The sequence below is a fragment of the Plectrocnemia conspersa genome, unplaced genomic scaffold, assembly GCF_051122295.1.
Source record: "Plectrocnemia conspersa isolate PC_06_02 unplaced genomic scaffold, ASM5112229v1 ptg000010l, whole genome shotgun sequence".
Taxonomy (NCBI): domain Eukaryota; kingdom Metazoa; phylum Arthropoda; class Insecta; order Trichoptera; family Polycentropodidae; genus Plectrocnemia; species Plectrocnemia conspersa.
The window spans coordinates 31,659,797-31,687,333 of record NW_028277174.1 but is presented as its reverse complement, the minus strand read 5'-3'; the positions used below and the strand labels follow the sequence as shown (position 1 = coordinate 31,687,333).

The following is a 27,537-nucleotide window of genomic DNA, read 5'->3' as shown; positions in this document are numbered from 1 at the left end:
GGCAGCGCGACGGAACGGAAAATTGCAATCGATCAGGGGTGGATTTGCGGATGTTATACTACGTGTGGGTTGTAAATTAAAAATCATGTTTTGTACCCTTTTGAAATAAAAATACATAAACACTGACTGATATGAAGCAAAGATCCCACCTAGTTAAGTGGCACTGATATGAGATGTTCGAGAGCTATCTAAATATTATGAATATTAACCCTTAAGGCGCTAAATAAATGTTTATAAACGACACATGGCAACTCTACCGACAACCGAATCAATTTCCCTATTAAAATATCCAATCTACAATTTCTGCTTTCTTATTTTTGCTATAAATTTGCAAAAATATATACTAATTTATATTTATCGCAATATTAGTTAGAAACACTGATCAGATTTCTACTTTTGGCCACAATACGCCAATTATTAATTCCTCACACGTCTCCCTATTCGTGACCGAAAACGGCATGCGCGAATCCACTAATCATACTAATGAAAAATTCGCTCCGTGTTTATTATTTTTTTCTTTCGCTAATTTCGCATTTTACAAATATGCCCCCTCTAATAATGCATTTTTAATTATGCGTAACAATTGCCCTACGACATGACATGTACGCGCGTTGCATCGCTTGGGCCAAAAATTTGGCCCAGACCCACCTGCCCGCCGGCCATTGGCCATTGGCGAATCGTGGCGTGCGAGTATTCCATCTTTCCAGCCAACGACGTAAATATTACACGCGCGAACGTATTGAAGGGCTATGTATTGATAATTTTCGTACGATAACGCTGCTTTCGTGGCGCATGTTTTTTTCGTCATCTCCAAAACTTACCCCCGAAAAATATTATATAATACTAATATAATGGCACCGTCCGACTCGAATTTATGTACGACGCTTATTAACATTTATGTATGCGCGTGTTATACAGCGTTCGGTTTCCAATAATAATAAAAAAAAATAATACAAAAAATCAAAATGGCGAACGGCATGCAAGGAACTCCGTTTAAGGGGTGAATACGGGGGCGTATTTCGTACTTATGATAAAACAGGAAAAATACTTGTACAAAATTAAGAAAATGCAAAGGATATTATCAAATGTATTTCTGAATTTAATTACAAAGAGATTATTATTCGTAAATGATATCTCAATTAAATTCTGGAAAAATTCAATAATTATCGACGTAGCGAATTATATCGCTTAATTTTTTATCCGATAGCTATCTTTATGCGGCGGTCGTTTATACGCGTGACTGAAAAATTTTGGGTACCACTTTATGTCAGAAATAATTCCCAACGGTCGTAAAGTGTATTGATTTAGGAAGATATCTTTATTCGATCGAAACGTAGCTTTTTTTGTTTGCAATAATATTAATTTGCTTTCGGTCGAATTACACGCGATTTTTTAAGTTTCCTTCGCGTTTAATTACGTAACGTAATGAAAAGTTGTAGAAAAGCGTCACGCTCAATTAACACGCCCCGTTAAGGGTTAACTTTGGCGCACTGTGCGGCAGTTTTTCCAGAGCACATAAATAAACTTGCAATAACACATTATGTAATGTGCATTTATACATACTGTCAAGATGTAATAAAATTATCGAGCGCCTTGAAAACGATGCATGTGCCATAAAATAAATGTCGTAAAATATACACACGCAATTTTCCCCTGGATAAAGTGCATTTTTTTAGTATATTTTCACCATAGGGGGGTGAGACACGCGAGCCCTTTTCGGAAGGCTTATAGCAGTCGGATTAAAAATTCATGCCGGTTCGTTAACCCCTTAACCCCCGCCACCTTCGATTCGTCAAACGACGCGATGGATTGTGAATAATATTTCTGATTTCTCGTGATTTTTACTGTAAAATAAAATCAATCTAAATCTACATCTTCTCTTATGAAATTTGTAAAATCGTCCATATATGCCGCTATAAGGAAAATTTCATCGCTATGGAAAATTAAGCGATTTCCCCGTGTAGTTTGGGCATCAATCACTGTCTTTTAAGGCCCTTAACAACAGGAACCGGAACATAATTCTGAGCGGTAACGTTATCGATGCATGATGTACCAAAAAAAAATTTTGTAACATTTCAAATATTTTTCTACGCTTTTTCCATAGCGATCGATAGTTTCATTTTATTTTTAATATCACCACAACAATGCTAGTATATCCTGCTAGATCCTGCGATGCGCTGCACGCGAACGTTAGCTTATCTAAATAGCTCATCAGAATTGATAAGCGCATTCTGCTACATAATTAATTAGCCTCTGGTTGTTTCTTTCGATTTCGAATCAACCGTCGTAAATCGCATGGGAAAACTCTTCGGAGTGTTCCGGTTCAAATATTTCACATTTATCTTAGTAATCGTTAAATAGCCAAAACACATCCTGAGATGTAGTTTGAAACGTCAACATATAAAGCAGCGATAGCCAACTTTATTTTCAATAATAATCTTCGAAAAATGCGAGCACGGAAATTCAATAAGCGAAGCATCGTCATACGCAGTACTGCACACAATATCGTGAAAAGGCACTACACCACAAATGATTAGCTTGTGTCCAGAGCCGGCCCGAAGTGCAGGCTGTACAGGTTAACGCATTGGGCGTTAGCTCTAAATGAGCGCCAAAAATCAAAATATAATTGTGAAACAATGTTGCTAAAAAATCTAAAATTTCTTGTTAAGCATACATGCAACCAGGCGCACATGATATTTAAAAATAACCTTTATATATTTAAGCTTACAAATGCTATAACACACATACTTTTTATATTGAACTTATTTATAAATTATTTTCGACAACATATCAATTGCACTGGGGTTCAAAAAACGCCCCTTTGAATAATGTCTAAAACTGAAAAATATATTCTGATAACGTTTTTAAATATATATATATATATTATATATAGATAATAATTTTACATTCATTCAAAAGGGATTGCACTAAAATTTAATGGTATATTTTTAATGTTAGCATAGCAAAGGGTTAAAAAATATTTTATAGCTCCCTTATAGTAAGACGACTCGATGATAATCCCATGGTAACCATACATTTTACTCTCTGCACCTCGTCGCTCACTTTGGTTAGCTACTTTTATATTCTTTGTTCTGTGATACCATACAGTTGTTTTCTCCGCTGTTTTTCAGCGTTGATCTACTGTTTTTTTAAATCTTTTATGCGTACATTTATTGAATAATTATAACATAAACGTGCAATATTTATTATGTAGTTATGTATTTTGATTGACTATGAATTTTTAAATTATTTACGGAAGATAATACACGGTAAAGTAGTAATAGTATATGATATTGAATGTATAACAGCTCTGATGTTTTAAATATATTGTGTAGGCAAATTGCTCCCCCCACATATTGTGAAGGGGGAGCATATTAGTTTTTGCCTAGGGCGCTAAATATGCTAGGGCCGGCCCTGCTTGTACCAAGATTAGTACGACATTTGTAAATATTTAAAATCAACGAGAAAGATCCAAATATATAATAGCACACCTACCAATTTAATATACTTATATATTGTTGAGAGAATTCATACCATCGATGATTATACGGCGATGAAGGAATGAACTCTAATCTTATCAAATATATAAAACCAATTTATTTAAATACAACGTGTGCATTTTATATCATTCCATGCCGTTTTTCCATCGCGTGCGCTCTACGTTAAATCGTTAATGCATCTAAAGCAGCCACATAAACGTACAACGCGGTGCGGTGGGTTGCATTATTTCACGTCTTCGCCGCTCGCAACACTGTTTATTAATTGTTTTTCTTTTGTTTGTCAACAGCTTGGTTTCTTCACCTATTATGCGATAACGACGGGCCACGCGGCGATAGCCGGCCCTGTGCCCATCGACTCAATTTTTATATATCGACCCGATAAAAAGGAAGAAGTGTGGAGGTTCTTCACGTACATGTTCCTACATGCAGGGTAAGTTCAAAGCTTTCAATTTATATACCATTTTTATCGAATGTTTTGTGTTTATAAAGAGTTCCTCTTCCTTGATTATATGTATGTACATAAATATCAGTATCAGAGATATTAAAAATGATCAACATATTCAATAACATAAATTATTCAAATGAAGGAGCGATTAGTTGTAAGCTTCATATTTCCCCACTATTTTGGTTCTAAAATCTTATATCAAAAAATATAATATGTTTCTTAAAGAGATATTTTATATAAAATAAATAATCATCATTAATGTCATTTTCTATTTTCAATATCGTAAAGTAGTATGAAAGTTTCTCAAAATTATTAATATGTTGCGGGGTGAAAAGGGTTGCAATAATCAATTATTATTCATAAATAATCATTTGTCAAATTTCGCTAATGGCCAACATTTAGGCCTTAAAACTCAATATTTTCAATTAATAACAATTTTTGCTGGTTGTTGTTATATTAAGTTGAAAATTCTCTGCTTCTTTCTTTTTTAATTCATTCATAAATCATCACCTGTCAAATATTGGTAATGCCAGCAAGTTGGCCCTAACAAGCTATACCTAAAAATAACTTTTTATTGTAATGTATTTCTTCTAAGAAATTTTTATTACTTGAAAATTTATTTACCTAAAATTATAAGAATGTTGCGTTTGCTTCTACACATCTAAAGTAATGGTCGTAATTCACAGTTTCTCAAACCCCACCCAACCGGCACGTGTAAATGACTTAATTTCTCTTCTTTTATTTGCATTCGCACCCCAGCGCCAGCGCGTCAGAAATAGACTCTTTTGACAAGGAAATGCATTTTTTTATTTCAACGTGTCCGTCTTGATCCTGTATTTTTATGAGGCGCACGCGACAATTCTAAAATTAAACGTTACTTTTCTCGTTACATAGTCTGCCCTTCCCGATAAATTAAAATTTGTATTTTATTTAATTTATCACTTGCTGGTGTTCCGAATTGTCCCGTACCGCATTTCAATTATTGTAATATTTTTTAAAATATGGCGTGTGATTTCATCGCTGTCACACATACACATCCGCCGCTTTGTTTTCTCGTCTCTGTTTTTTGATGAGAAGCCATTGCATTCCGAGCGCTTCCTCGGCGATTTGTTCAAAGAGTGCTTTCGTAATGAGCCGCAATCGAAATGTGGCGACACTGTCGTTCTGGCGGCCATTTTAAATTTGACAGCTTTTAATAATTAGATTTGAAAATAATTTATTATTTTATTTTCAGATGGCTACACCTGGGCTTCAACCTGTTCGTCCAAACCGTAGTAGGCCTGCCGTTGGAGATGGTCCACGGGGGCGCCAGGGCGGCCGCCGTTTATCTAGCTGGAGTGGCGGCTGGATCTTTAGGAACCAGCGTGTGCGATCCGACCGTTTGCTTGGCTGGCGCTTCGGGTGGAGTGTACGCCTTATTGGCGGCTCATCTTAGCAACGTTCTATTAAATTATCACACCATGCAATGGGGTGCCGTCAGATTGCTGGCTGTGTTTGTATTCGGTGAGTACTATTATTGCAATAACTACTAAATAATATATACTAACAAAAAATGTATGAGGATTTTATTTTTTTATTTCCAGCTTCCTGCGACGTAGGCTTCGCGATATACTCGAGGTACGCGGCCGAAGGCTGTACCGGCCCTCCGGTGTCGTACGTGGCCCATCTGATGGGCGCCCTCGCGGGCTTGACGATAGGACTTTTAGTGCTAAAAAATTTCGAACAAAGGCTGTTGGAGAGGCTGCTGTGGTGGGCGGCGTTGGGGGTGTACGCCGCCTGCACCCTGTTCGCCATACTGTTCAACATCATGACCAACGATGCGCCCGTGCCCATAGTCCAACCTCCCGACGAGGCTCTGCGAGAAGCCCAGGCGCTCAAAGTGTACAGTTTCTGATGATCCGAAGTGTACACTTTTATCCACTTTCATCATTTGTGATATATTGCTGAATATTGTTTTGTGAACAATGAATTTATTTATATTATGTAATAATGTGTATAGATAATTTTTGTCTAATATTTTGTTAGTCATTTTTTAATTATTTTTGTACATATACAAAACATTTTGTTTATTTATATTCTTTAATTTGTAAGATGCACTAAAGTTCCTCATGTACGTATGTCTATAATTTGTAAGTAGTTTAAATGTTCAATCCAAGTCAGAAGGCTTTTGCCAAAATTAAATAATAACTGACGCCCTTTATCTACTATTTATATTCCATAAAGGGTGCGTTAGTAAAAAAAGACTGTAAACCGTTTTGTAAATGCAAAAAAAACTAATTTTACATTCCGAGAGAGTAAATGTACTTGAAATTAACGCAATTTCCCACGCATGTTTATTTAAAACCTCTCAATGTGAATATACTTTATTTTTTTTAATCGTTTTCATCGATCACTATGAATGTGTATAAATACATATTAACTATAAGAAATGTATTTATTTTGTATAATATTATAAATTTGTTTACGTATGTAAGATTAAAACCTCCCTGTTCTTTCGACATAACGAACGATTAGACGATCGATCACGTACAATTTACGTGTTAAAAACTGCACGCTACTTTCTTTCATAATTCATACAAAATACTTTGTAGTCGTCGAAACTGACAGATTTCCATTGTACATATATACAAAATAAACGAGTGAGCTAGCATAATTTTTTATAAATATTGTTATAAAAAAATGTATGTATATATTGTAATTAAAATAACAAAGAAACATAGTCTCAATTATATTAACATAATAAGAGCAATTTGTAATTTATACGGTGAATGCAATGAATATTTAAAATCAACTTACGAGCAATTATTTATTATAACAATTTTTTTCTAATTTGTTTGTTTTTGTCGAGTGATTGAAATCACGACTCGTTCGAATAATTCAATTTCTGTTTGTATTTTTAATCTACCTCTCGCTCGAGTACTCGAAATGTAACGCACGATTTTTTCTCACTCGAATTTGAACGTGAAACGTAGTAGTATAATTTAGAAGCATTGTTGAGCCAAAGACTGAATGATTTTCAACATCTTATATGAACGCTATTATGATTTTCTAAAAGTTGCACAGCTTGATCGAACAACGCCGATAGTCAGTTTGTAACGTTTCCGATGCATTTATATACCAAAGAATATTTAAATTAGGAACGACATCAATTAAATGTTTTATGTATTAATTATTATAAACCATTCATTATAAATAAATAAAAAACACTGCATATTGTAACGACTCATCCGATCGGGAGAGGCGTAGTTTTCTACTCCTAGAAATGTAACAAAAATAGGCGAAATTGATTTGATATTTAATGTTATTTATTGGTAAATACCCTTCTGTTTAGAGATGAATTTTAGTTTATTTTGTAATTATGTGTCTAATCAACAGTAATTATTTATAAAAAATATTTAAAAAATCATAATAAAACATTATTAATTATGCGATCTTTTGTGTTTTATTTACAAAAATGTAGAACAACCATGTTTAAATTTAATACTATTACACTGTACGACAATTTTGTACTTTTATTCCTGCCAAAAAGACCGATAATGTAAAATTACTCATCATACAGCGTTATTAATAAATATGTTAATAAGACTAGAACCATTTTCTTATTATACGTCTAAATATACTGTCGCCTTAACGCCATATCTAAATTTTTGTGTTCGTACTAATATTAGATTAATATTCATTTTACACTTCCGTTTCCTTACAAAAATTTTAACACTTTTCTCATTCATCAAGTCCTTAAATTGATATCATGGCATCTTCCGTCTTAGTCTTTAGTATAGTCAAATATATCTATTAGTAGCAAGGATGTCATCTCAAATTTTTCTAGGGGGGGGGGGCAAAAGTTGGCCAGTCAGTGGTCATTTTTTTAATATTTCGATTATGTATGAGATTGATTAGATGACATACATTTTTCTAGACAAATGTCTCTACCTGCCCCCCTCCCAAATGACGTCCCTGCTATACATTTTATAACAATATTACGACTTCTAAAGCACGTCTAAACCGAATTTTGCCCAATAGGAGAGCGCAAAAACAATTATCCCTTCTCAGAAGTAAAAAATCAACGTCAAAAGCAATAAAATCGCAGTGGGAACGCTCGTTACTGAGCGTTCCCACTGTGTTCTAACTTCCGAGAAGTGATAATTGTTTTTGCGCCCTCCTATTGACCAAAATTCGGTTTGAATATATTTTAACCAATAGCAAAAGTCCGTAAGAATGCCTACCAAATTTTAATATTGTGTAATATCGAAGTGCAGACAAACTGTAGAGCGAGATATGCGAAATGCGACATCTGCCTGTACTTCTTCTACTTATGTATTTTGGAAAGTTCTAAAACTATAATTAGTTTTAGAACTTTCATTAGGTTAGGTTTGGGTTTGACAGCATATGTATGTTTCTTTCGCAACTGTCAAATTGTGTTTCATAAACATTTTAAAGCAGCATATAATTTCACTGGCGCCTATCAGTTAAATTATATTTTCGCTAGTATAAATATATATCTACTGATGAAAATTGTATTTGAACTTCACTAGTAAAAATATAACTGAACTGAAACATACAGTATGATGATTTTTCGGGAAAGGAACTTTCCAGACACTGATTAATTCGGACATTGATTATTCCGGACAAAAATTTTTTTTAGTAATTTATTAAAATAAACATTTGGATTAGTAAAAATTTTAAAAACTATAATTAGTTTTAGAATTTTCATTAGGTTAGGTTTGGGTTTGAACAGCAACTGTACGTTTCGCAATATTGTCAAATTGTGTTTCATAGACATTTTAAAACGGCATATAATTTCACTAGAACCTATCAATTAAATTATATTTTCGCTAGTAGAAATGTATTACTGGTGAAAACGTATATGAACCTCACTAGTGAAAATATAACTTCACCGAAAAATACACATTCACTGTAACATTTATACATCGCATGTAAATAAATAATAAGTAAATGTTTATTACTATGTATGGAAAAGTAGAAATCATATAATTTTACTAGCACGTGCCAGATAAATTATATTTTCACTGGTAAAAATATATATCTACTGGTGAAAATGAATTTCGAAATGATTTCACTGAAATGACATATTTTCAGGATAGATTTGACTGTTTTTTTTAGATTTTCTTTGAAGGATAACCCAAGAATTTCTAGTTTAGAATCGGGGACGTCATTTTAACTTTTTCCGGGAGGGATCAATAGTAGGCCAGTCAGTCGTCATATTTTTAATAATTCGGTTTCATTCAATTGCATGCATTTTTCTGAACAAATTTAAAAGGGGGGAGCAGATGCCCCCCCCCCTCCCAATGACATCCCTGATTAATAAATCGTAGGTTCTCAAGATGTATGCAAGAATATTAATATTTATAGATGTGTAAATAAAGTGGCTCGAAAAAATGAGCAAAAAATTGTCTCAAAATGCTATAGAAATACTATAATTTCAGATATGTAACCATCATTGTAATTAATATAGATACTATAGAATCAAACAAACGCAAAAGTGTAACATACAACGTAATATATTAGCTCTTCAGTTTAAGGCGACAGTATGTGTATAATAATATAAGATTACTACTTACGCAAAACTGGTTGGTGCAAAGCAAATTTAAAACAATTTAATTGCATTTACATTTTAAACACGAATCAGGTACAACAAATTAGAGAATTACAATTGAAATCTAGCATTTAACAAATAATTTATTTAACTATTTACAAATTTAGGTCCAGTATTAGAAAAAGTTTCTGAATAGCCTGACCGTCATTTTCACCCAATTTGGTATTTTCCGTTCAAAAAGTTCATTTCCGGGCTCTTTCCCATAATCGTGCAACATTTCACATTCCTCGTGTAACTTCTTTCTAAGACCGTCATTACTCGTGATCAGAGCGATCTGAGTCTCTAAGTCTCGATTCACTGAACGTTCGCCAAAATTCGGAGATCCTATTAGCGTCAACGAAGGCAGCCACTCTCCTGGTGGATAATACCTGAAATAATATATCAATTTATATAAATAAAGAAGATCAGAAGATATGTGAATAAATATAAATACCATAATCCTTTGCCGTGATATGTCCAACCGGCTTTTTCGTATTCGTATATTTTAAAACGATGTTCTTGATTAAATGATTTGACGTACTCGTAAAACCTAGTAAAATTATATTAAATTAAAAATTAATTATACTATATTAATCAATAAGCATACTTTTTGGCAAGAAGAGAATACGCATCAGGTACGCCTCCAGCAGGTCCTTTCGCACCTTTGAAACCATTAGCCTGAAAATAACAATAATGCAATATAGTATCAACCCAATTAATTGCACCATTTCAACATTTTTTTTAAAAGCTTATCTGTATTTCTATATTACACTATGTTTTAAAAACATGATAGCTATTCTTGCCAATATTACTACGGACTTCAGATATGAGCGTATTTGTTAAAGTGTATTCAAGCCGAATTTTGGTCAATAGGAGGGCGCAAAAACAATTATCACTTCTCAGAAGTCAAAAATTCACAGCAAAGGCAATAAAATCGTAACGGCGTCGTTGCAGTGGGAACACTCAGTAACAAGCGTTCCCACTGCGGCGGTGCTGACATGATTTTATTGCTTTTGACGTGGATTTTTGACTTCTGAGATAATTGTTTATAATGATAATTGTTATATTTTTCCATTCGTTCGTACCTTTGGTTGTTTTGCGTCAATATTTAAAAAATGTTGATTAAAAATTAGGCGGCTCATGATGCGCCTTTTACCATGGTACCCTAAGCCGAGGTCTACATGGCTATACTATTGTAGAAAATGTACATGAAAGTAATGTTAAGAATATAAAAATCTAAATAAGACATACGTTTGGATGAGCCATCAGAAGAGTGCAATCCGCCTGGCAATCTTGGATGAGCGCTTCAATATAATCCTGCGTAAGATTGAAGTAACCCGTAGCTATTCTGATTTGTGCTGAAGTCGGAGCAGTGCGTAATAAATGAGATGTGACTTCGCTATCTAGTCGCACATTTAATCTACCAGCTTGGACCAACGGCATTATCCAAGTGTCACTGCTATCTAAAAGGAAACCATAGAGAAAAAAATGACATCTAATAAAATAACAAGCTTATTAAAGAAAGTAGAAATACTTTAATTCATAGAAATATATAAATCACACCTGAGGTGTACTTTAGAGATATCACTTGGGACCCTTATCATTTATTTTATGTGTTAAATGATCTGATTGCAATAAGATAAGAAACAAATAAAAAAATTAGATTAATATTAGATATTGGTCAAAAATTAAAAGGTCAGTTTTATAAGGTAAAAAATATGGTAAAAAATATTATTTACTCTATAAAGAAAATACCCTGTAGTTCATTAATAATGTTTCCGATTCTTTGTGTCAATGAAAATGTCAAATTTGTCAATTCTCACCAAAGTTTCAAAAGCCATTAAAAATAGTTACAGCACTTACAATACTGTTCATTTAGCAAAAATAAACATATCGAAAGGACAAGAAATTAAACCTATAAAGAATTTTTTTAAAGAAAAGAATTAGAAGTATATTTTAAAAAATATGTCGAATGTTGATCAATCAATAGCATTACTTTACCGATGTTGGCTTGTCCTTTACTGCACTGCTTATTGGTAGATTGTAAAAATAATTCCTTTATCTTTTGTTGTGCGTGGTTGATAAAAGCAGTTTTGTCATCTGCGTGCGGATTCGGACATCCCTCTTCAATAAACACACTTCCGTCTTTCCTTAACTGAAAACTAAACGACTGCACCGCACTTATCAAATCCGCGTAAAAATCGGCCAAAGCCTTATCTTGGATCATTATATAACGATCTTGCCTATTGGTGAAGTAATCGTTGGATAAATTGGCTCCGCTCACGATAACCGAATCGTCGACCAGATAAATCTTCATATGCTGCAACTCGATCAACTCGTTCCAGCGTTGAGGAATCCATTTTTTATAAAAACCTCGAAGGTACGGCGTGTGATAGAAAGATAAACGGCATTTCTGCGACTCTTCTAATAGAGGTAATAGCATCGATTTCGAATTGAAAGCTCCCCTAGATCCTCGCTGAAAGTCTAATAAGACGTTAACCTTTAAAGTCTTTTCGTTGTCCATTTTGTTCTTTATGGCGGAAACTAGATTTTTTTCTAAAGGCCCAGTTCCTAGATATAAACTCGATAGGACGATTCTCTTCTGTGCCGATTCGCATTTTTCTATGAGAGTTTTATAAAACTCTTTCGGTTCGTTTATTATGATAATTTTGTCGGCTTTGACCGGATAGCACGGTGCAAAGCTGAACAGAGAATTAAACAGCTCCAACTCCGGTCTTCTGAACGTAAAGCCATCCGAAGGAAATCTATGCGCAGCGATCGTTTCCGGAAAGATCGCAGGCTGTTGAATATCCGCGAGAGTACTAGTGAACCTTCTCCACATTTTATCGTTAAAATGACGTAACTTTCATGTACAATTATGAAACATTTCGTATCTGAAAAGTAAAACCGATTATTTATACGTAAAATCAATCACTATGATTCGCTTTTTCTACATTTATTGCGCTCAAATCATTCGTTGCTAGAAACAATTGCGTTTGTTTTAACCTCAATGTTACTCAAACGTCAATTAGACACTTGCACTTCAGTGTTGCCAGATACAAAAACTGTAAGAAAATATTTGAGAAAAATGGCAAAAATAATTATTTCAACCGTTTTTTTTTAAATTAGGTTTTTAAACTAAATTATTTAAATGTAATTGATTAAACATTATAGCAAAAAATAATATAATAACAAATTTTATTGATTATATATTCGTTGTATTACTGGAAAAATAACATAATTAAAATCAGATTATCACTGTCATGCTAACCGCTTTAAGTCCACTTCCATTATATGGCAATAGACCCACGCTAGTCCATTTGTGGATTGATCTTGATTATTAATGTTATGGGCAAAATTGGGAATAATAGAATGTTAAAGGAAAAAACGGAAACCATCATTTTATCATTAATTATAAAAAATAATATCAATTAAATGGTCGCCAATGAACCTTTTACAGCAATTCATTCTTTTATTGTAATTTTTCACGACTTTTTCGTACATTTCGGACGAATCTCGTCTGTAAGGTGTAAGGTAAGGTTTAGGTGCTCAACGTTTCGGGTTTGTTGGCGTAAAAACGACTCTTAGCATATCATTAAAAAAATCCAACGGAGTTAAACCGCATACCTAGAGAGGTAGAAATGTGCCTCATCATAGAAGTAATTTTTTTTTTTAAATCATTATCAACTCCCTGCTACTCTAACACTCAATCTACGTAATTTATTCGTTCTCATAGTCTCTTGGTTTTAATTGTCGTGTTATCCAGTTGCAAAATGCATAAAAGGGAGTAAAAGCCCAAAAGTTACGAGCACCGACGAATCGACAATTCAAGATCTTCAGCTACACTTTCACCCACAGCAGCAATATTCTTGCCTGAACGGGCGCCACGATGATGCATAGGTATTACCCCAACTCTAACACTTCCAGTCTCTTTAAAATTTTTCACTACGTTGCGAATTGTTTGCTCAGTAGGACGACGAAATTGATTATAATAGTCCCATAAATTTCGATACACAATTCGGTAGAACACTTAAAAATTTTATCATCATTAAGCGGTGGTTAAGCGATCTATTTCGTAAATGTGTTGTTGCAAAGTAACATTTGACACTTTGAACACGCGTTATTATTAACAGCTGTCTGATTTAGCGTGCTGCTAACACAGGAAACTCGGATTGAATCACCCGGTATTTAGAACACCGGTCTCCAACCTGTCGCTTACAAGCTACCGATAGCTTGCGGCTTTATTTTTGGTAACTCGCAACGTAATTTTCAGTGAATATTTAAGATAATGATAGACGTAACAAATAATCTACGCGAAATTGTAAATATTGCAGAAGAAAGTGTGAAAATGTCGAGTTTCTCAATGATTTTGTCTCCTACTCGTGATGCGAGTGTGTCACATATTGCTGTGAGTTGCTGTACTTTTTGTAAAATCTTAAGAAAGTTTAGGTATGAGTTTTAAATTATACTTATGTCCCTTTTATTTGAATTAGTTAAATTACATTTATACATATTTACACACAAAAATTCACCTGCTTCTTGCAATATTTGTCGGAATTATTTTTCAATATATTCAAGACTAATAGTATTATTAGAGAATAGATAAAAACAAAATCGTAACTTTGAATCGGAAAGTAAATAGTGTTTTAATATTTTTATTTATATGTATTATACTGTTTTTATATATTTGCCAGCTTTTGATATATTATTGTAGTATTTAATATACTATTTGAGTTGTTTAATATAGCTGAGTGAATAAAAAACAGTCGGACGTATTTAAAATAATTTCTAACATAATTAGATAGTCTTATTAAATACCTACAATTTTTACATAAATAAAATTTTACGGCATGGACGAATAACACAAATTTTGGACCAAAAACAATCTGACAGTTGTCAGTCTATATATGTATTGTTACATTGATGCAATAACTTTATAATGCTATTTTCTCAAATAATTAAAAATGGTATTTAATTTATTTTACATTTTATTTTAATATAAATAAACTTATAATTGTTAATATAATGCATATTTTGTAGAACCAGGAATTGGAAATCCAAATGAAAATGTTGACAATTTCAATAACGTAAAGGTAAATATATCGTAAAGGTAAAAGTAATATCGATGCCCTTAATTGTAAATGATCTAACATTACAATAGTTTTATTTATAGGAAAGACATAAAACTGCTTGTTTTTCTTTAAGTTGAAATTGTATAAATTTATCTTGCTCTTTTTTATCCCCTGTTTTATACACCTGAAAATTTTAAAATCTTCAACTGCTCTGTAAATAATTATTTTTAGACATTTAGGTGCTGTCAATTAAGTTTTATCCAATTTTCACTTATATTAAAATAAAGAAATTAAATTAAAATATATTTTTCTTTAAGCACGAAAAAGTAAATATGGAATACAAATATGTAAATGACGAGTTGGAAACAAGTGAGATGAAATATTTAAATTATTCATTATTGTTTACAATATTTTATGTACATTTTGTTGAACAATATACATTTTATAGATCCAGACGTGGAAAATATACATAAGACAATTCACAGTTTCAGTGATAATAATTGTGTAATTAAGGTAATAAAGTACTGATGAGATTAGAATATAATATATTAAAAGCACAAATATGATTTTTTAGTGTGAAGACCTTAAAATAGAGCATGAGAGTGGTGGTGAAATTAGCGTTCCGGAAGTAGACGATAATTTGGAAATAGGTTAGCAAAATATATTTTACTTCTAACTAATATCTACTAATTTATTTGAAAAATATATTTGCTCGTATAATTAAAAATAAATTTGACTGTCTTGCTAATGTATCTACACTGCAGATGTATCTGCATTCGCCTATTTAATTTAGCGATGATTATGTTAATTACTTTAATAATAGTATCTCTTTCCTGTCTATACTTTCCAACAGATTCACTTCCTTCTAGTTATCAGCTTATAATTTTAATATCAGTCACAATTAAAATATTACAACGTTAAGAATAATATTAAATCTTACCTGTTTAGCATTACTTCAGCTTTTTATCACATTTTGCATACAGGCGAATAAGTTGCCAATTCAAAAATATAAGTTAAAAAAATTTCACTGCGATAAAAGAGTGCAATTATTATTTTTTAGTCTCGTTCATTTTGTTCTTGGTTTCTTATTATATTATATTAATCGATTTAATATTTTTCTAGAAATGCCCGACATTAAAGATATTATACTGAACACAAGCAGCAACATTGTGGATCGATCGATAGAAGATCAAACTACGTGTCACAGTCGTTCTAGTGACTATGAGTGCGGCAAGTGTGAAAAAGCATTCAAAAGCAAAAATACTCTTTCAAATCACAATAATAATCTTCACTCAGACTCTTATAGATTTCAATGTTACAAGTGTGAAAAAGTATTCAAATGTAAACATTATCTTTTAGAGCATATAAATGTCCACGACGATTCTAGCTTCGAATGTGACAATTGCGGGAAGATATTTAATTGTAAACGTTATCTACTACAGCACATTACAACCGTCGATTGCAAGTCTAACAACTTTGAATGCGGCGAGTGTGGAAAATTATTTAAAATTAAGCATTCGCTGTTGCGTCATTATAAAAAAATCCATTCCGATTCTTATAATTCTTACGAATTTATATGCGGCAAGTGCGGAAAAGCCTTTCAAAGCAGACAAAATCTATCACTTCATATGAATCTTCACAACAGTTTTGACGTACTCCAATGTAAAAAGTGCAGGAATATTTTTGAAAATAAACTTTTACTCTTGGAACATAATAGAAACGTTCACTCCGATCGTACTTCGTTGCAATGTGATAAGTGTGAAAAAATATTCAATAATAAAAAATCGCTTACGATACATAAAAACAATATTCATAATACTTCAAACTTTGAATGCGACGAGTGTAAAACGGTATTCAAATGTAAACGTTACCTAAGAAGACATAAACACAATTGCAAGTCTAAGGACTTTGTATGCGAAATGTGTGGAAAACGATATCATAAAGAAAGTTCTCTTTCGTGCCATAAAAGAAGAGTACATTACGATTCTTATAAGTTAGAAAAAAGAGAAGCTCGCGCCGAATGCGACAAGTGCAAAGAAACGTTCAAATGTAAAACTGATCTAACAAACCATATTAAAAAAATACATTATAAGTCTTCCAACGTCTTTAAATGTGATAAATGCGGAAGACCGTTCGTAAGCAAATATTTTCTTCTAGAACATGTTAAAAACATTCACGCCCACGAAAATTCTTTAAAGTGCAATAAGTGCGGAAAAAAATATAAATCTAAAAAAACCCTCTCAGTACATTTAAGCACTGTACATAGTACTTTAAACTTCGAATGCCGCAACTGTAGAAAAGTATTTAAATGCGAACGTTACCTTGTACATCATATTACGACCGTCGATTGCAAGTCTATCGATTTTCAATGTGAAAAATCGATTCAATTGCAACAATCCCCTTCGCAGCCCGATACAAAATTTGATTCTGATTTGTCTAATTTTGAAGATAGTTCTGATTCGACTCACGTTTATTCTAATGGCGTTGAATGTGACGAGTGCGGCAAAACATTCAGACGTAAAGCTTACCTCATAAGACACATTAAAATGATGCATTACGTATTGAATGAATTCCACTGCGACAAGTGCGGAAAAGTATTTCAAAGTAAACAGAACCTTTCACGTCACATGAATCTCCATACTGATTCGTATACGTTTGACTGTGAAAAATGCGGGAGAGCGTTCGAAAGTAGTTTTTTTCTTATAAAACATATTAGTATCGTTCACACTCAACATAATTCCTTAGAATGCGATAAATGTGGAAAAATATTTAATTCTAAAAAATCCCTTTCGGGGCATAGAAACAACGTTCATAGTAATTCCAACTTTACATGTTTCACGTGTAACACGGTATTCAAATCGAAACGGTACTTTACAGATCATAATAGAAAAGTGCACTATTTTGCAACAAACTTTTAGAGGAACAGGAAGTTGGATAATAAATAAGACAAAGAACTAACTAATTGATAATTGTATCATTGTTAATTAATTTTAGTCAGATTATCAAAATTTGTGAACGTTTGTATTTACATTTATTAAAAAACAGTTTGTTCAATCTCTTATATTTTATATTTCTATATATCTATTTTTTTATAAATGCTAACTTTTGACATCGCTATATTTATTATATATAATATTTATCATTTAAATTCATGATTATAAAAATAATATATTTTTAAGTCGTTTTATTTCGTATTTTTAAAATAAATTATTTAAAAATTACCATTTTTTTATTAATATTTTGGCGGACAGATGGTGACGAGTGGCAGTTACACACAGATTGAGCCGCAGCGGTAGTATTTTATTAAAAATATATAGAGTTAACATGTGCAGTTATTGAAATAAATGCGAGTAAACGGTGGATGAAGCACCACCGACCGCTGTCTTCCAGTCGAGGTCCACCGAAATAATGTGCCGTCATCCGCCGCCGTCACGTAAGTGTTACCAGAGTACCGCCAAGTCTTAGTCATAATGAACACACTATTAATTAGAAACCATAGTTTTATAAATGCTATATTTTGTGATCATTATATTTATTATATAGTAATCACTTGAATTCATGACTTTTAGCGAGAAAAATAATTTATTTTTAAGTCATTTAATTTCGTATTTGAAAATTATCATTTTTTTATTGCTATAGTGACGGATGGCAATTACTCACATATTGAGCTGCTGTAGTATTATTGTATTAAAAGTTTACATGTTTGTTATTGAAATAAATGCAGATAAACGGTGAACGAGGCACCCCCGGCCGTTGTCTTTCCATCGAGGTCCACCAAAAGAATGTGCTGCAAATAAAAAAGATGGTAAATAAGAAAACGTCTCTCTGGTCTCTGGTTCCTCATGATCAACGAGTTGTATGTCTTCATTGAGTGAGTGAGTCAGTTCGTGTCGTGAGAGTCTTTGGACAAAGCTTCAACGAATGGGAAAAGTTAATTTAGGACCAATAGCGTTATAGTTTGGTTGTGCCTCCAGTACATCCCTTAGTGATAGCGCAACTCTCTTTAGTAGGCGACCATCCGATAATGACAATGCTATTTTGTGTGCAAGACCATCGAAGCTTTTGAAAAAAATATTTTTTTTATGTTTAGTAATTTAGCGACGGGTAGTAATTTAGACACAATTTGAGTCGCTGCAGTAGTATTTTTATTGAATATTATTAGTTACATGTTAAAACTTAAGTGTGTGAGCGGACGGTGCGCGAGGCCCGCACCGGTCGTGCGAGCCCGCCGAAGTTGTCAAGAGAAGAGAGTCCATCACGCCAGCAACCAGAGTGCCGCCAAGTTTTGGCAATAATAAACCTAAATAAATACATATATAAATAGGCCCCCTACAGTATCTAATGCTATAACGATAAAAAATATTGGATGTACCTACATAAACAATTTTTTATGTTTTGCTTGCGCTGTAGACGTCTAAAACCACCTGCACAATTAATTTAGAGGTAATTTTAACAACCATTTCGAAGAAATAAAAATAAATACTGACTCGTATCTAAAGTAAGGCCTAACAGTGGAAGATAGATCTCGGGATTAACCAATTGCGTTAATAATTGTTAATATTTCACGGACCACCTGAGACGTTAATTACTCGTAAACGGTTTTCATCCGTTTATGTGAAAATAATGCGCGATAGACAATGCGTAATATACCCTGCGTAAAAAGACTATTGTCCTCTACCCCTTGGCCGAATGTGGCCATCTGGCATCGTCATTCTTTGTTACTATTCAGAATATCATTATTTTTTTGGCAATATCATAAAGAGGTGGGTTCTTCTTTCTAAATTTTCCACAGTCAGAAGTTTCCTTAAAAATATTGAATCTTACTCGTTGATCAAGAAAGTGCAATCAATATTGATTGTCAGTGCCGTAGCTAAAGTAGTTTGCGCCTGGGGGCGAAAATGCTATTTAGCGCCCCAGCCCCCTTATTTTTTTTTACAATTTTTGAAAAATAAATTCTTAGAAATTATATTACGATGTTAAACAATATATAAAATGCCATTTTCGTCATGAGGCCTGGAATGATTGTTTTCCCAGGGCCCGGATTCGCTCTCGGCGGCCCTGGCTCCGTAACATGTTCAGCATCAACATATAATGGCTTATTTGCATATTGAATTTTGATCTATAGAGTATACAATAAAATACAAATTTAATTTTTATATTTTTTAATATAGAAATGATAGAAACAAATCATAATTATAATATATATATTTAACAAAATTTAGGTATTTTTTTATATTAAATATACATACACATGAGTAACAATAAATCAGAACGCACAAGTTGCACACGATAATTTTACAAAAATGTAACGCAAACGATATGTCTATCTTGTAAATCAAAAGTCAACGATCGCTATCATTTTTTTAAAGAATATTTATCACAATATGTCAATTGTACTTATAAGCGTTTAGCTCTTGAGCTCGAAACAAACTATTCAACAAAAGGCACCTGGACTTCATTATTGTATTCGAAAAGCTTACGTATCGATAACGAATTAAGAAATAATTATCTAGGATAATTACGCAAAGAAAATCTACCCGAACAATAATAAATAGTCTATATATATGTATGTAAATAAATTATTTATATCGATATATACATTTTAAACCAATAATCATTTTATGGCATAATAAACTTAATACGACGTTTTTGTGCACAGCTTATATATTAATTTATATATAAATATACACACAGTTTCGAGTAATAAATAAAAAGAATCGATCAAATTAAAGTGTGATACTAATCGAGAGGGATTGGAATGAAAAAATCTCCACAGTGAGATCTTTCGTTACTTAAACAAAAATTAAAGCGAATCAAACTGAAATGCAACCAAACTACGTCTTTGGGTCAGCATTTTTGTATAATTACATAATTAGTCTAATAAATTTCTTTAAACAATACTATTAAGGATAAAACAACATGTTTTGATATGAAAATTGTCTAGTACAAAAACTTATGTATTTAGATAAATATATGTACATATATTGTACTTTTTCTTAAATGTTTATTACTATATAATACAAACGCTATATATATATACATAAAAATTGTTTTAAAAAATCTCACCTAAGACTACCACTTTAGCTAATTATCGAATATAACGTATGTCTATATACTTATATAAACGCTATGGACAGAGTCGCAATACAACAAAATTTTTAACATTATATTCATCACCTTTAAAGCATTTTGTTAACGTTAAACGTGTTATCGGCTCATTTTTCATTGAAAAGCAAAGAAAAAAAGCTAAATAAAACCTTTCATGTTCATAAGAATATTTGCTTATTAATTTTCATCAAATAAAAATATATACCGTGTACCGTTGATTCAGTTGCTAACAAAATACGTAAATCGCAAATAAATGAATCAATCCCTGCAGAATCATGTAAGACGTCAAAATGTTGACAAGTAAAATATCAATCGTGAATAAAAAAATCCCGCTACCAAAAATATCAAATTGTGCAATATTCCTTATAATAGAAATACTGAAAACTGAATTAATAAGAAACATTTCGGCTGACAACAGACAATATTCGTTATATACATTTTCAAATAAAGACCACAGGTTTTGTTTAAAAAAGAGGGATAATTACCATAAAATAAATGAAATATAAATTTAATTCGTTCAAAACCGAGGTGGTTTCTGCAGAACTGATTCACTCATGAATTGTATGACAGCAACCGTCGTAAATATTATGACATAATTCAGAGTACACTGCACACACAAGAACAAAAACACACTTGTTAGAAATCAGAGTGGGCGTCACTTCACTAATGCTGTGCCATGTGGGTGGCCGCCGCGCTTGTGGCGTGTTGCGCTTTACGTTTCCTTGCCGTCAACATGTCATAGAAAGGATTGTGACTAATTGAATTGTTCAAACGTTCTATCCAATCGTTTCGCTCCTCTTGGGTCGCCGCTGACATTCTGCAAAACAAAATCAAAACATGATTACGACCCGATAACGTAACAAGTCACTAGCAATAACACAACTACTACTGACCTATAAACTGTGTGTTTTCCCTCGACAACCTTTCCCTCCGAATCAGTCTTACAAGCCTTAATTAATTCACCGCTACCGCTCGCGTACAGCTCGAAACAGTGCTGTCGTTGTCGATCGCACGTCGATCGAACCTTAAAGTAAATAAAAACAAATTATAAATCACATGTTAAAAGTGAATCAAATATCATATAATCTTATATTTCTAGTCCACCGTAAAATTACAAATGTATTATATTATATATATAACACATACAACAAGATTGAGATTAGATTGAGTGATAGAAAAAAAAGATACTTAATAAAAACCATGTAAATTATATTGTATGTAATAACATTCTCCGTTGTGCGAAAAATGAGATGTCTAACATAGCGTTAGGATCGCACATCGCGCAAAGAGTGATCTGTGATAAACGATTTTATTTATTTTGGCTCCAGTAAAGTACTGAATAATCAGGCACAATTTTCTGACTCAAACAGTCAGGAAATTGTACGTGATTAGGATTTTTCAATTCGTTGACGGAGCCGAAATAAATAAAATCCTCATCTTAGATCACTCTTTGTGCGACGTGCAATCTTAATACTACGTTATTCATCTCGTTATGGATTTCTCGAAAAATATTATTAGAGTGAATTAATTTTTTAAATTGTTTTCTTTAACCCTTTGACGCATTAAGCAAAAATAAATATAAAATTGTTTTTTTTTTTAAAAATGCAAATTTTACCTTGATACTGTGTTTAAATGTTCTAATTTTTTAATTTTTATTTATTTAAATTGATATTTTATGTTTATTCACAAAAAAAAGTTTTTTTCTTAAAAAACATTTTTTTTACTGATTTTTGCAGAGATAAAAAAATCAATTGGGCGACTTTAGTCGTTTTCCGAGTCAAAGGGTTAATTTTTTCAAATATATTTATTTTATTTATTGTATTTTATTCATAGATAAAGCTAATTCAGTGGTTCTCAACATTTTATTACAATTTTTTTATTTATGTCACATTTATCAACTTATATATTAGAGAAAATTTTGATTTATCGATAACTAAATTCAGTGGTTATCAACATTTAATTGTAAGTTTTCTATTTACTTCTTAATTTGATCTACTAATGAATATTTTATTTGTGTCCTTAGTTTTATGATTATTTTATTTACATTAAAGTAAATTTTTACATTGCATCGAAATCAAATTTTAAAAAAATAGTTTGTTGCTTTAAAACAAGTTCTATACAAAGTTGATCGGACCTCAATACAAACTTTTATAAGAGTTGCGATTTACTCTTGAGACTCTTATTTTCTTCGTTTTGAACATATGAACCTGATTTTTTCTTATAAAATAGACCTCGTAATAACCCTTATAATAGTCCCTAAAAAAAAGATGTCACTTTTTTGCAAAATAGTGACAAATTTAAAAACTTAAAATTCATAACTTTGTTGGAAAAAATCATACATAAAAGTGTACTTTATAAAAAACGTTAAGGAGCTACACTTGCATCGAAATAAAATTGAAGTTATTTAAAATATTTTTGATTTATTGATAAAAAAGTTAATTCAGTGGTTCTTAACATTTTATTTTAAGTTTTTTGTGATTATTTTATGTAAGTCTCACTTTTATCAACTTATGAATATTTTGTTCACATATATACGTTGCTTTATTGATAACACAAAAGGGATTTAGATTGTGTATGTAATATAGATCTATTTACATATTTTAGTAACTAAAAACGAATGATTTCCAAATATATGTTCCGCCGAGATAAATAAATATTAACATGAATAAATATTTTTTTCCTCACTAAATACAAATAATATTTTTATGATAATATCAGAATATTATTAATAATGACACATATTATTGATAATATCAGAAAAATTGAAATTTTATTATTAACCTCGTAAACGCCAGCGACTCACCGATGCAGCATTTGTTGATTAATTTTTTTGAAACAAGTCAATGAATTATTTAAAAATTATATTTTTTAATTATTAAAGATTATTGTACTAGCTTCATTTATCAGTAAACCAAGTATTTTATTTTTATTTTTAAAAATAAATAATGACCCGCGACGAGAAATAATAGGCGACTCACTAAAAAGTCACTGGCATTTAAAGGGTTAAAACTATTATGTAACACTTAGTAAAATACATTCATATTTAAATTCATAACTTACCAATATATTTTCTAATGGAATTATTCCCCTAGGTTCTTTATCTGTCGTATATTCAAAATAATATAAGCAATTGTCGTTAAGTATAAACCATCTTCTCTTCCATGATTTATATCTAAAAATGAAAACAATAATTAATACGAGATATATACAAATAGTGTAGTATATAACGAATAAAAATTACCTTCCACCCTGTTTCCATAACCATCCCTCTTTATCGGGATTGAAGAATGTGTGCATAAGATCATTACCGTCGTCTTCGGGTATTTTAAAAGGTTCCGTTTTGATTGATTCATATAGTGACTGTAAAGTAAAATTTTATTAATATAATTCTAGATCGATTATTGAATCGAGGACATCTAGATGCGTTTAAAACTTACCAGAAGCAACTCTTGAGGCAGATCTCCGCCGTTGTTGATCCCTCGGTTCATTGCCACAAATTGCTCGGGAGTGGGCTTATCGCGTACGCTCGGATTGTGCAACGACGTGTTTAACATAATAATGGCGAAACTTAAAACGTAACATGTATCTGTGTTGGTGAATATGTCCGGATTTAACTGACAGTACCGCTGAGCGAAGCACTCCATCATGCGATCGATTTTCTGCGCCTCGCCGGGTAATCGAAAACTCCATAAAAACTGTCTGTAAATCGCACAATAATTACAAATAAGCATATATTTTTAATTGTACTGATTTCGATCGAGTGGCTCACCTTAACGCTTGAACGAGTATTAAATCCGTAAAGTCGTGTAGGTCTACAAACGATTTCAGAACGCTCTCGTTGAAATCGTTCCTTTCGCCTAAATAATCTCCGATTGCAGTCTTGTTGAGTCCTTCGCCCTTGTATAAGAATTGAGCTACGTCTTCAGGTGTTCGTTGTAGAAGGCCATTTTCATATAAATATTCAATGCCTGAAAAAATAATAAAAATATTATGAATTATTGTATATATGATTCAATGAATGAAATAATCGCATTATTGCCAAGTGATTGATTTAAAAGACTAATCCAGGAACTGGAATAAAATAAATAGCTCCACATAAAAGCACTGATATCTTCAGAAATGGATAGTGAAAGGTCGAGAAAGTAAAAAACAAAGCTTTTCAAGGACCATATTATTTATTTTTAAACTTGTTTATGTAGAAGAATCGCTGATCAAACTAGGATATATTTTTAATTGGCAAAGTTTGGAGAAGCGTCTAGTATAAAAGAGGACACGGTACATAATGCAAAAGTAAGAACACAGGCATAATTCAGCAACCCCTCGTTATCCGCACGGTGTACAAAAGAGGAGCGTGAATAGCCGGTGAATTTTCCAAATGAAGACAGCCTCTAGGACACTTGACCCATATGTACAATAAAAACGTACGAATAGGCAGAAACTCGACCGTACAAAAGAATAACGAAAGACAACTGACTAGGCACTCGCTGGAGTGGGCACTCGCCTATGTAGAGAGAGAGCCCTCCGAGACACACATAATACGTGTAGTGGCTATATGTACAACACACACGACAATTTGCAATTCGTCAACGACTGTTTGCGAAAGACGAATAATTTAACAAAAATAAATAAATAAACGAGGGTCACGAAGGCCGCGATTATGATAATCGCTCTGAATTATTCACAGGTTCGATTTTATTCGCGCGCTATAGTATAATTTGTAGAATAATAGCTGAATTTTTGTGAGGAATGGGTAAGAATCGTGTAGAATCATAATACGATCCAAGGGTAAGATTAGGTAATTTATATTTACTAGAAGTAAAGGTAATATATATTTATTAGCTTATTAGAAAACGAGGCTTTCTCAAGAAACACATCTTTAAATAAATACCAAGGTGTACATATGTACCAGTGTATCGAGAATCTTTTGAGAAAAATGTCAAATCAAAAATTCTCATTTCTCGAGAAATTTGATGACTTGTTTGTTAAATGTTTTACACTGCTGTATTTTTATACTGTAGCATAAGAAAGGGTGAATCCGTGCTAGATGTATGAAAATATACATGATTTCTTGGAAGTTTTTAATAAATATCGGAAGTATGTGAATGGCAAAAAAAATTGTTGACGATTTTCCCATTAAAAATTTTGCGCTGCACAGCTAAATTACAATTGAATTCACCCAATATTTAAAAAAAATGGGTCGTCTAATAAGGTTCGAAATTAAATAAAAATTTTAAAAAATTATTTTGAAATTGAACATATTTTTTTATACTGGCCAAATTTATATTGTTAGAATTCTCCCCTTATTTTAGTTCATTTTCAGATGCACAATACACTATGAAACAGTTTTTTGTAGTAATGTGCAAAATAATAATGAAAATCGAAAAGTGCGACAGAAAAATAAAAATAATGCATTATGAAACAGGTGATTTCGCGAAACATGTTGACAAAATATAAGGGATTAAAATTAAGGACGAAATAGCGTAGTCCGTAACGTCTCAGACTAGTAACTCTGAGGTTGCCGGTTCGAGCCTCGACAGTGGCACTCGAATTATTATTTATAAAAAAAATGCACTATTATTAATAAACAAAATGCCCCAGCTGCAGTGACAACTATTGATTATTAATTGTATAACACATACTAATTAATAATATAAATAAAATAACACCGATTCCCAGACTTTCAGTCTAATGGGGCCAGTGACGTAGCTAGGGTATGTGCCGCCCAGGGCGATCCTTGAAATTGCCGCCCCCCCACGTACATTTTTTGCAGGGTCATAAAATCAGCATTTCTTAAAATAATAAATTTATTATTAAGCATTCAGGGTTAAGAACCACACTAGACGATCCCATCGCGAATATGCCGCCCCCAAGCTAGTGCCGCCCCGCTCCTTCCCCCCCCCCCCCATAACTACGCCACTGAATGGTGCTAATACTTACTCGTAAGTATTCATTTTGTCTGATTGACTTACTTAGTTGGTACAATTTTACCCGTTGTAACACATTGGGCTTACGCCTGTCATGTTAAACGGAAGATTTAATTAAAAACTTTAGAAACAACTAAAAAGATCCTCATAGTCGATCTAAAAATAATATTGCCTAACATTGATTTTTATCTGGTTTTGGTGTGTATTTTTATCTAATCATTATTCGTATCTGACAAATTATCTTATGTATATTATCTGATAAATATTTCAGTTTTTGTAAATTAAAGTTTATCAATAAAATAGTAAAAAATAAAAATAAGCGCGAGGTTTAGAGCGCAATGTGCGAATTTATGAGAGCATAGTGCAAAACATTTTTTTTTATGTTCCTTTTAAAAAAAAATCTAATAAAAATAATTTCTAAATTTAAAAAGTAGCAAACTTAAATTAGCCAGACTTGGATTAATATTTAAAAAATATTTTTGACTTTTTTTTTAAATTAATAATTTAGTTAAATAATGAGTTGTGACTTGTGATGTTTTTCATTTCCCGATAAATAAGAAACCTTATTTTGACTTCTAGATTTTCTCAGGAATTCTCAGAAAATTTTCATACATAAAAATATATATACTAATGATGATGGCTCAAAATGTAAATTTGCTAACTCCACTTTTGGGTGAAAATGACTTACATGAGATATTTTATTTTCCTATTTTCAAGTTCTTTAGTTTTATTTTTCTCTTGTAAAGTTGTCAAATATGGAGTTGGTAATTTTTCACTTTAAGCCATCGATATGTAATATATTATAGTATGTGATTATAATAATACAGTATATTATTGTATATACATATGTATTATATATGTTATTATTATTAATGAACAGATAACTGGACGATCG

The 27,537-nt window shown here is 32.1% G+C and overlaps 4 protein-coding genes across 14 annotated transcripts in view; 2 read left to right on the top strand and 2 right to left on the bottom strand.

Moving 5' to 3' along the window:
* stet (rhomboid serine protease stem cell tumor) overlaps positions 1-7,374 on the top strand; it is a 180,796-nt gene extending 173,422 nt beyond the window's left edge. For all 6 annotated transcript variants that reach the window (XM_088195298.1, XM_088195299.1, XM_088195300.1 and 3 more), the window contains 3 exons: positions 3,788-3,930; positions 5,180-5,448; positions 5,529-7,374. In XM_088195298.1, the coding sequence (XP_088051424.1) occupies positions 3,788-3,930; positions 5,180-5,448; positions 5,529-5,839 (723 nt within the window). In that variant the 3' untranslated portion in view covers positions 5,840-7,374. The remainder of the gene's footprint in view (positions 1-3,787; positions 3,931-5,179; positions 5,449-5,528) is intronic.
* A 2,068-nt stretch (positions 7,375-9,442) lies between these two features.
* Positions 9,443-12,607, bottom strand: PGS1 (Phosphatidylglycerophosphate synthase 1). Of its 4 annotated transcripts, none has more exons than XM_088195294.1 (6): positions 12,493-12,607; positions 11,540-12,432; positions 10,790-11,001; positions 10,146-10,216; positions 9,993-10,088; positions 9,443-9,927 (listed from the first exon to the last, which is right to left on the bottom strand). In XM_088195294.1, exons 2-6 carry the CDS (start codon positions 12,378-12,380, stop codon positions 9,675-9,677), a joined length of 1,473 nt encoding a protein of 490 aa, XP_088051420.1. In that variant the 5' UTR covers positions 12,381-12,432; positions 12,493-12,607; the 3' UTR covers positions 9,443-9,674. The 4 variants fall into 4 exon arrangements, 3 of the variants coding, with proteins under 3 accessions (XP_088051420.1, XP_088051421.1, XP_088051422.1); XM_088195295.1 differs by having other exon boundaries at positions 12,545-12,607; XR_015811095.1 differs by having other exon boundaries at positions 9,625-9,927; positions 11,535-12,432; positions 12,493-12,598.
* A 1,976-nt stretch (positions 12,608-14,583) lies between these two features.
* LOC148231405 (uncharacterized) lies at positions 14,584-17,831 on the top strand. The gene is made up of 5 exons (XM_088194493.1): positions 14,584-14,631; positions 14,928-14,979; positions 15,059-15,123; positions 15,185-15,260; positions 15,733-17,831. Exons 2-5 carry the CDS (start codon positions 14,943-14,945, stop codon positions 17,526-17,528), a joined length of 1,974 nt encoding a protein of 657 aa, XP_088050619.1. The 5' UTR covers positions 14,584-14,631; positions 14,928-14,942; the 3' UTR covers positions 17,529-17,831.
* A 1,924-nt stretch (positions 17,832-19,755) lies between these two features.
* Positions 19,756-27,537, bottom strand: part of step (cytohesin steppke) — a 61,827-nt gene continuing 54,045 nt past the window's right edge. For all 3 annotated transcript variants that reach the window (XM_088195290.1, XM_088195289.1, XM_088195291.1), the window contains 6 exons: positions 24,488-24,686; positions 24,156-24,417; positions 23,960-24,078; positions 23,779-23,890; positions 21,612-21,742; positions 19,756-21,535 (listed from right to left, as the gene is read on the bottom strand). In XM_088195290.1, the coding sequence (XP_088051416.1) occupies positions 21,382-21,535; positions 21,612-21,742; positions 23,779-23,890; positions 23,960-24,078; positions 24,156-24,417; positions 24,488-24,686 (977 nt within the window). In that variant the 3' untranslated portion in view covers positions 19,756-21,381. The remainder of the gene's footprint in view (positions 21,536-21,611; positions 21,743-23,778; positions 23,891-23,959; positions 24,079-24,155; positions 24,418-24,487; positions 24,687-27,537) is intronic.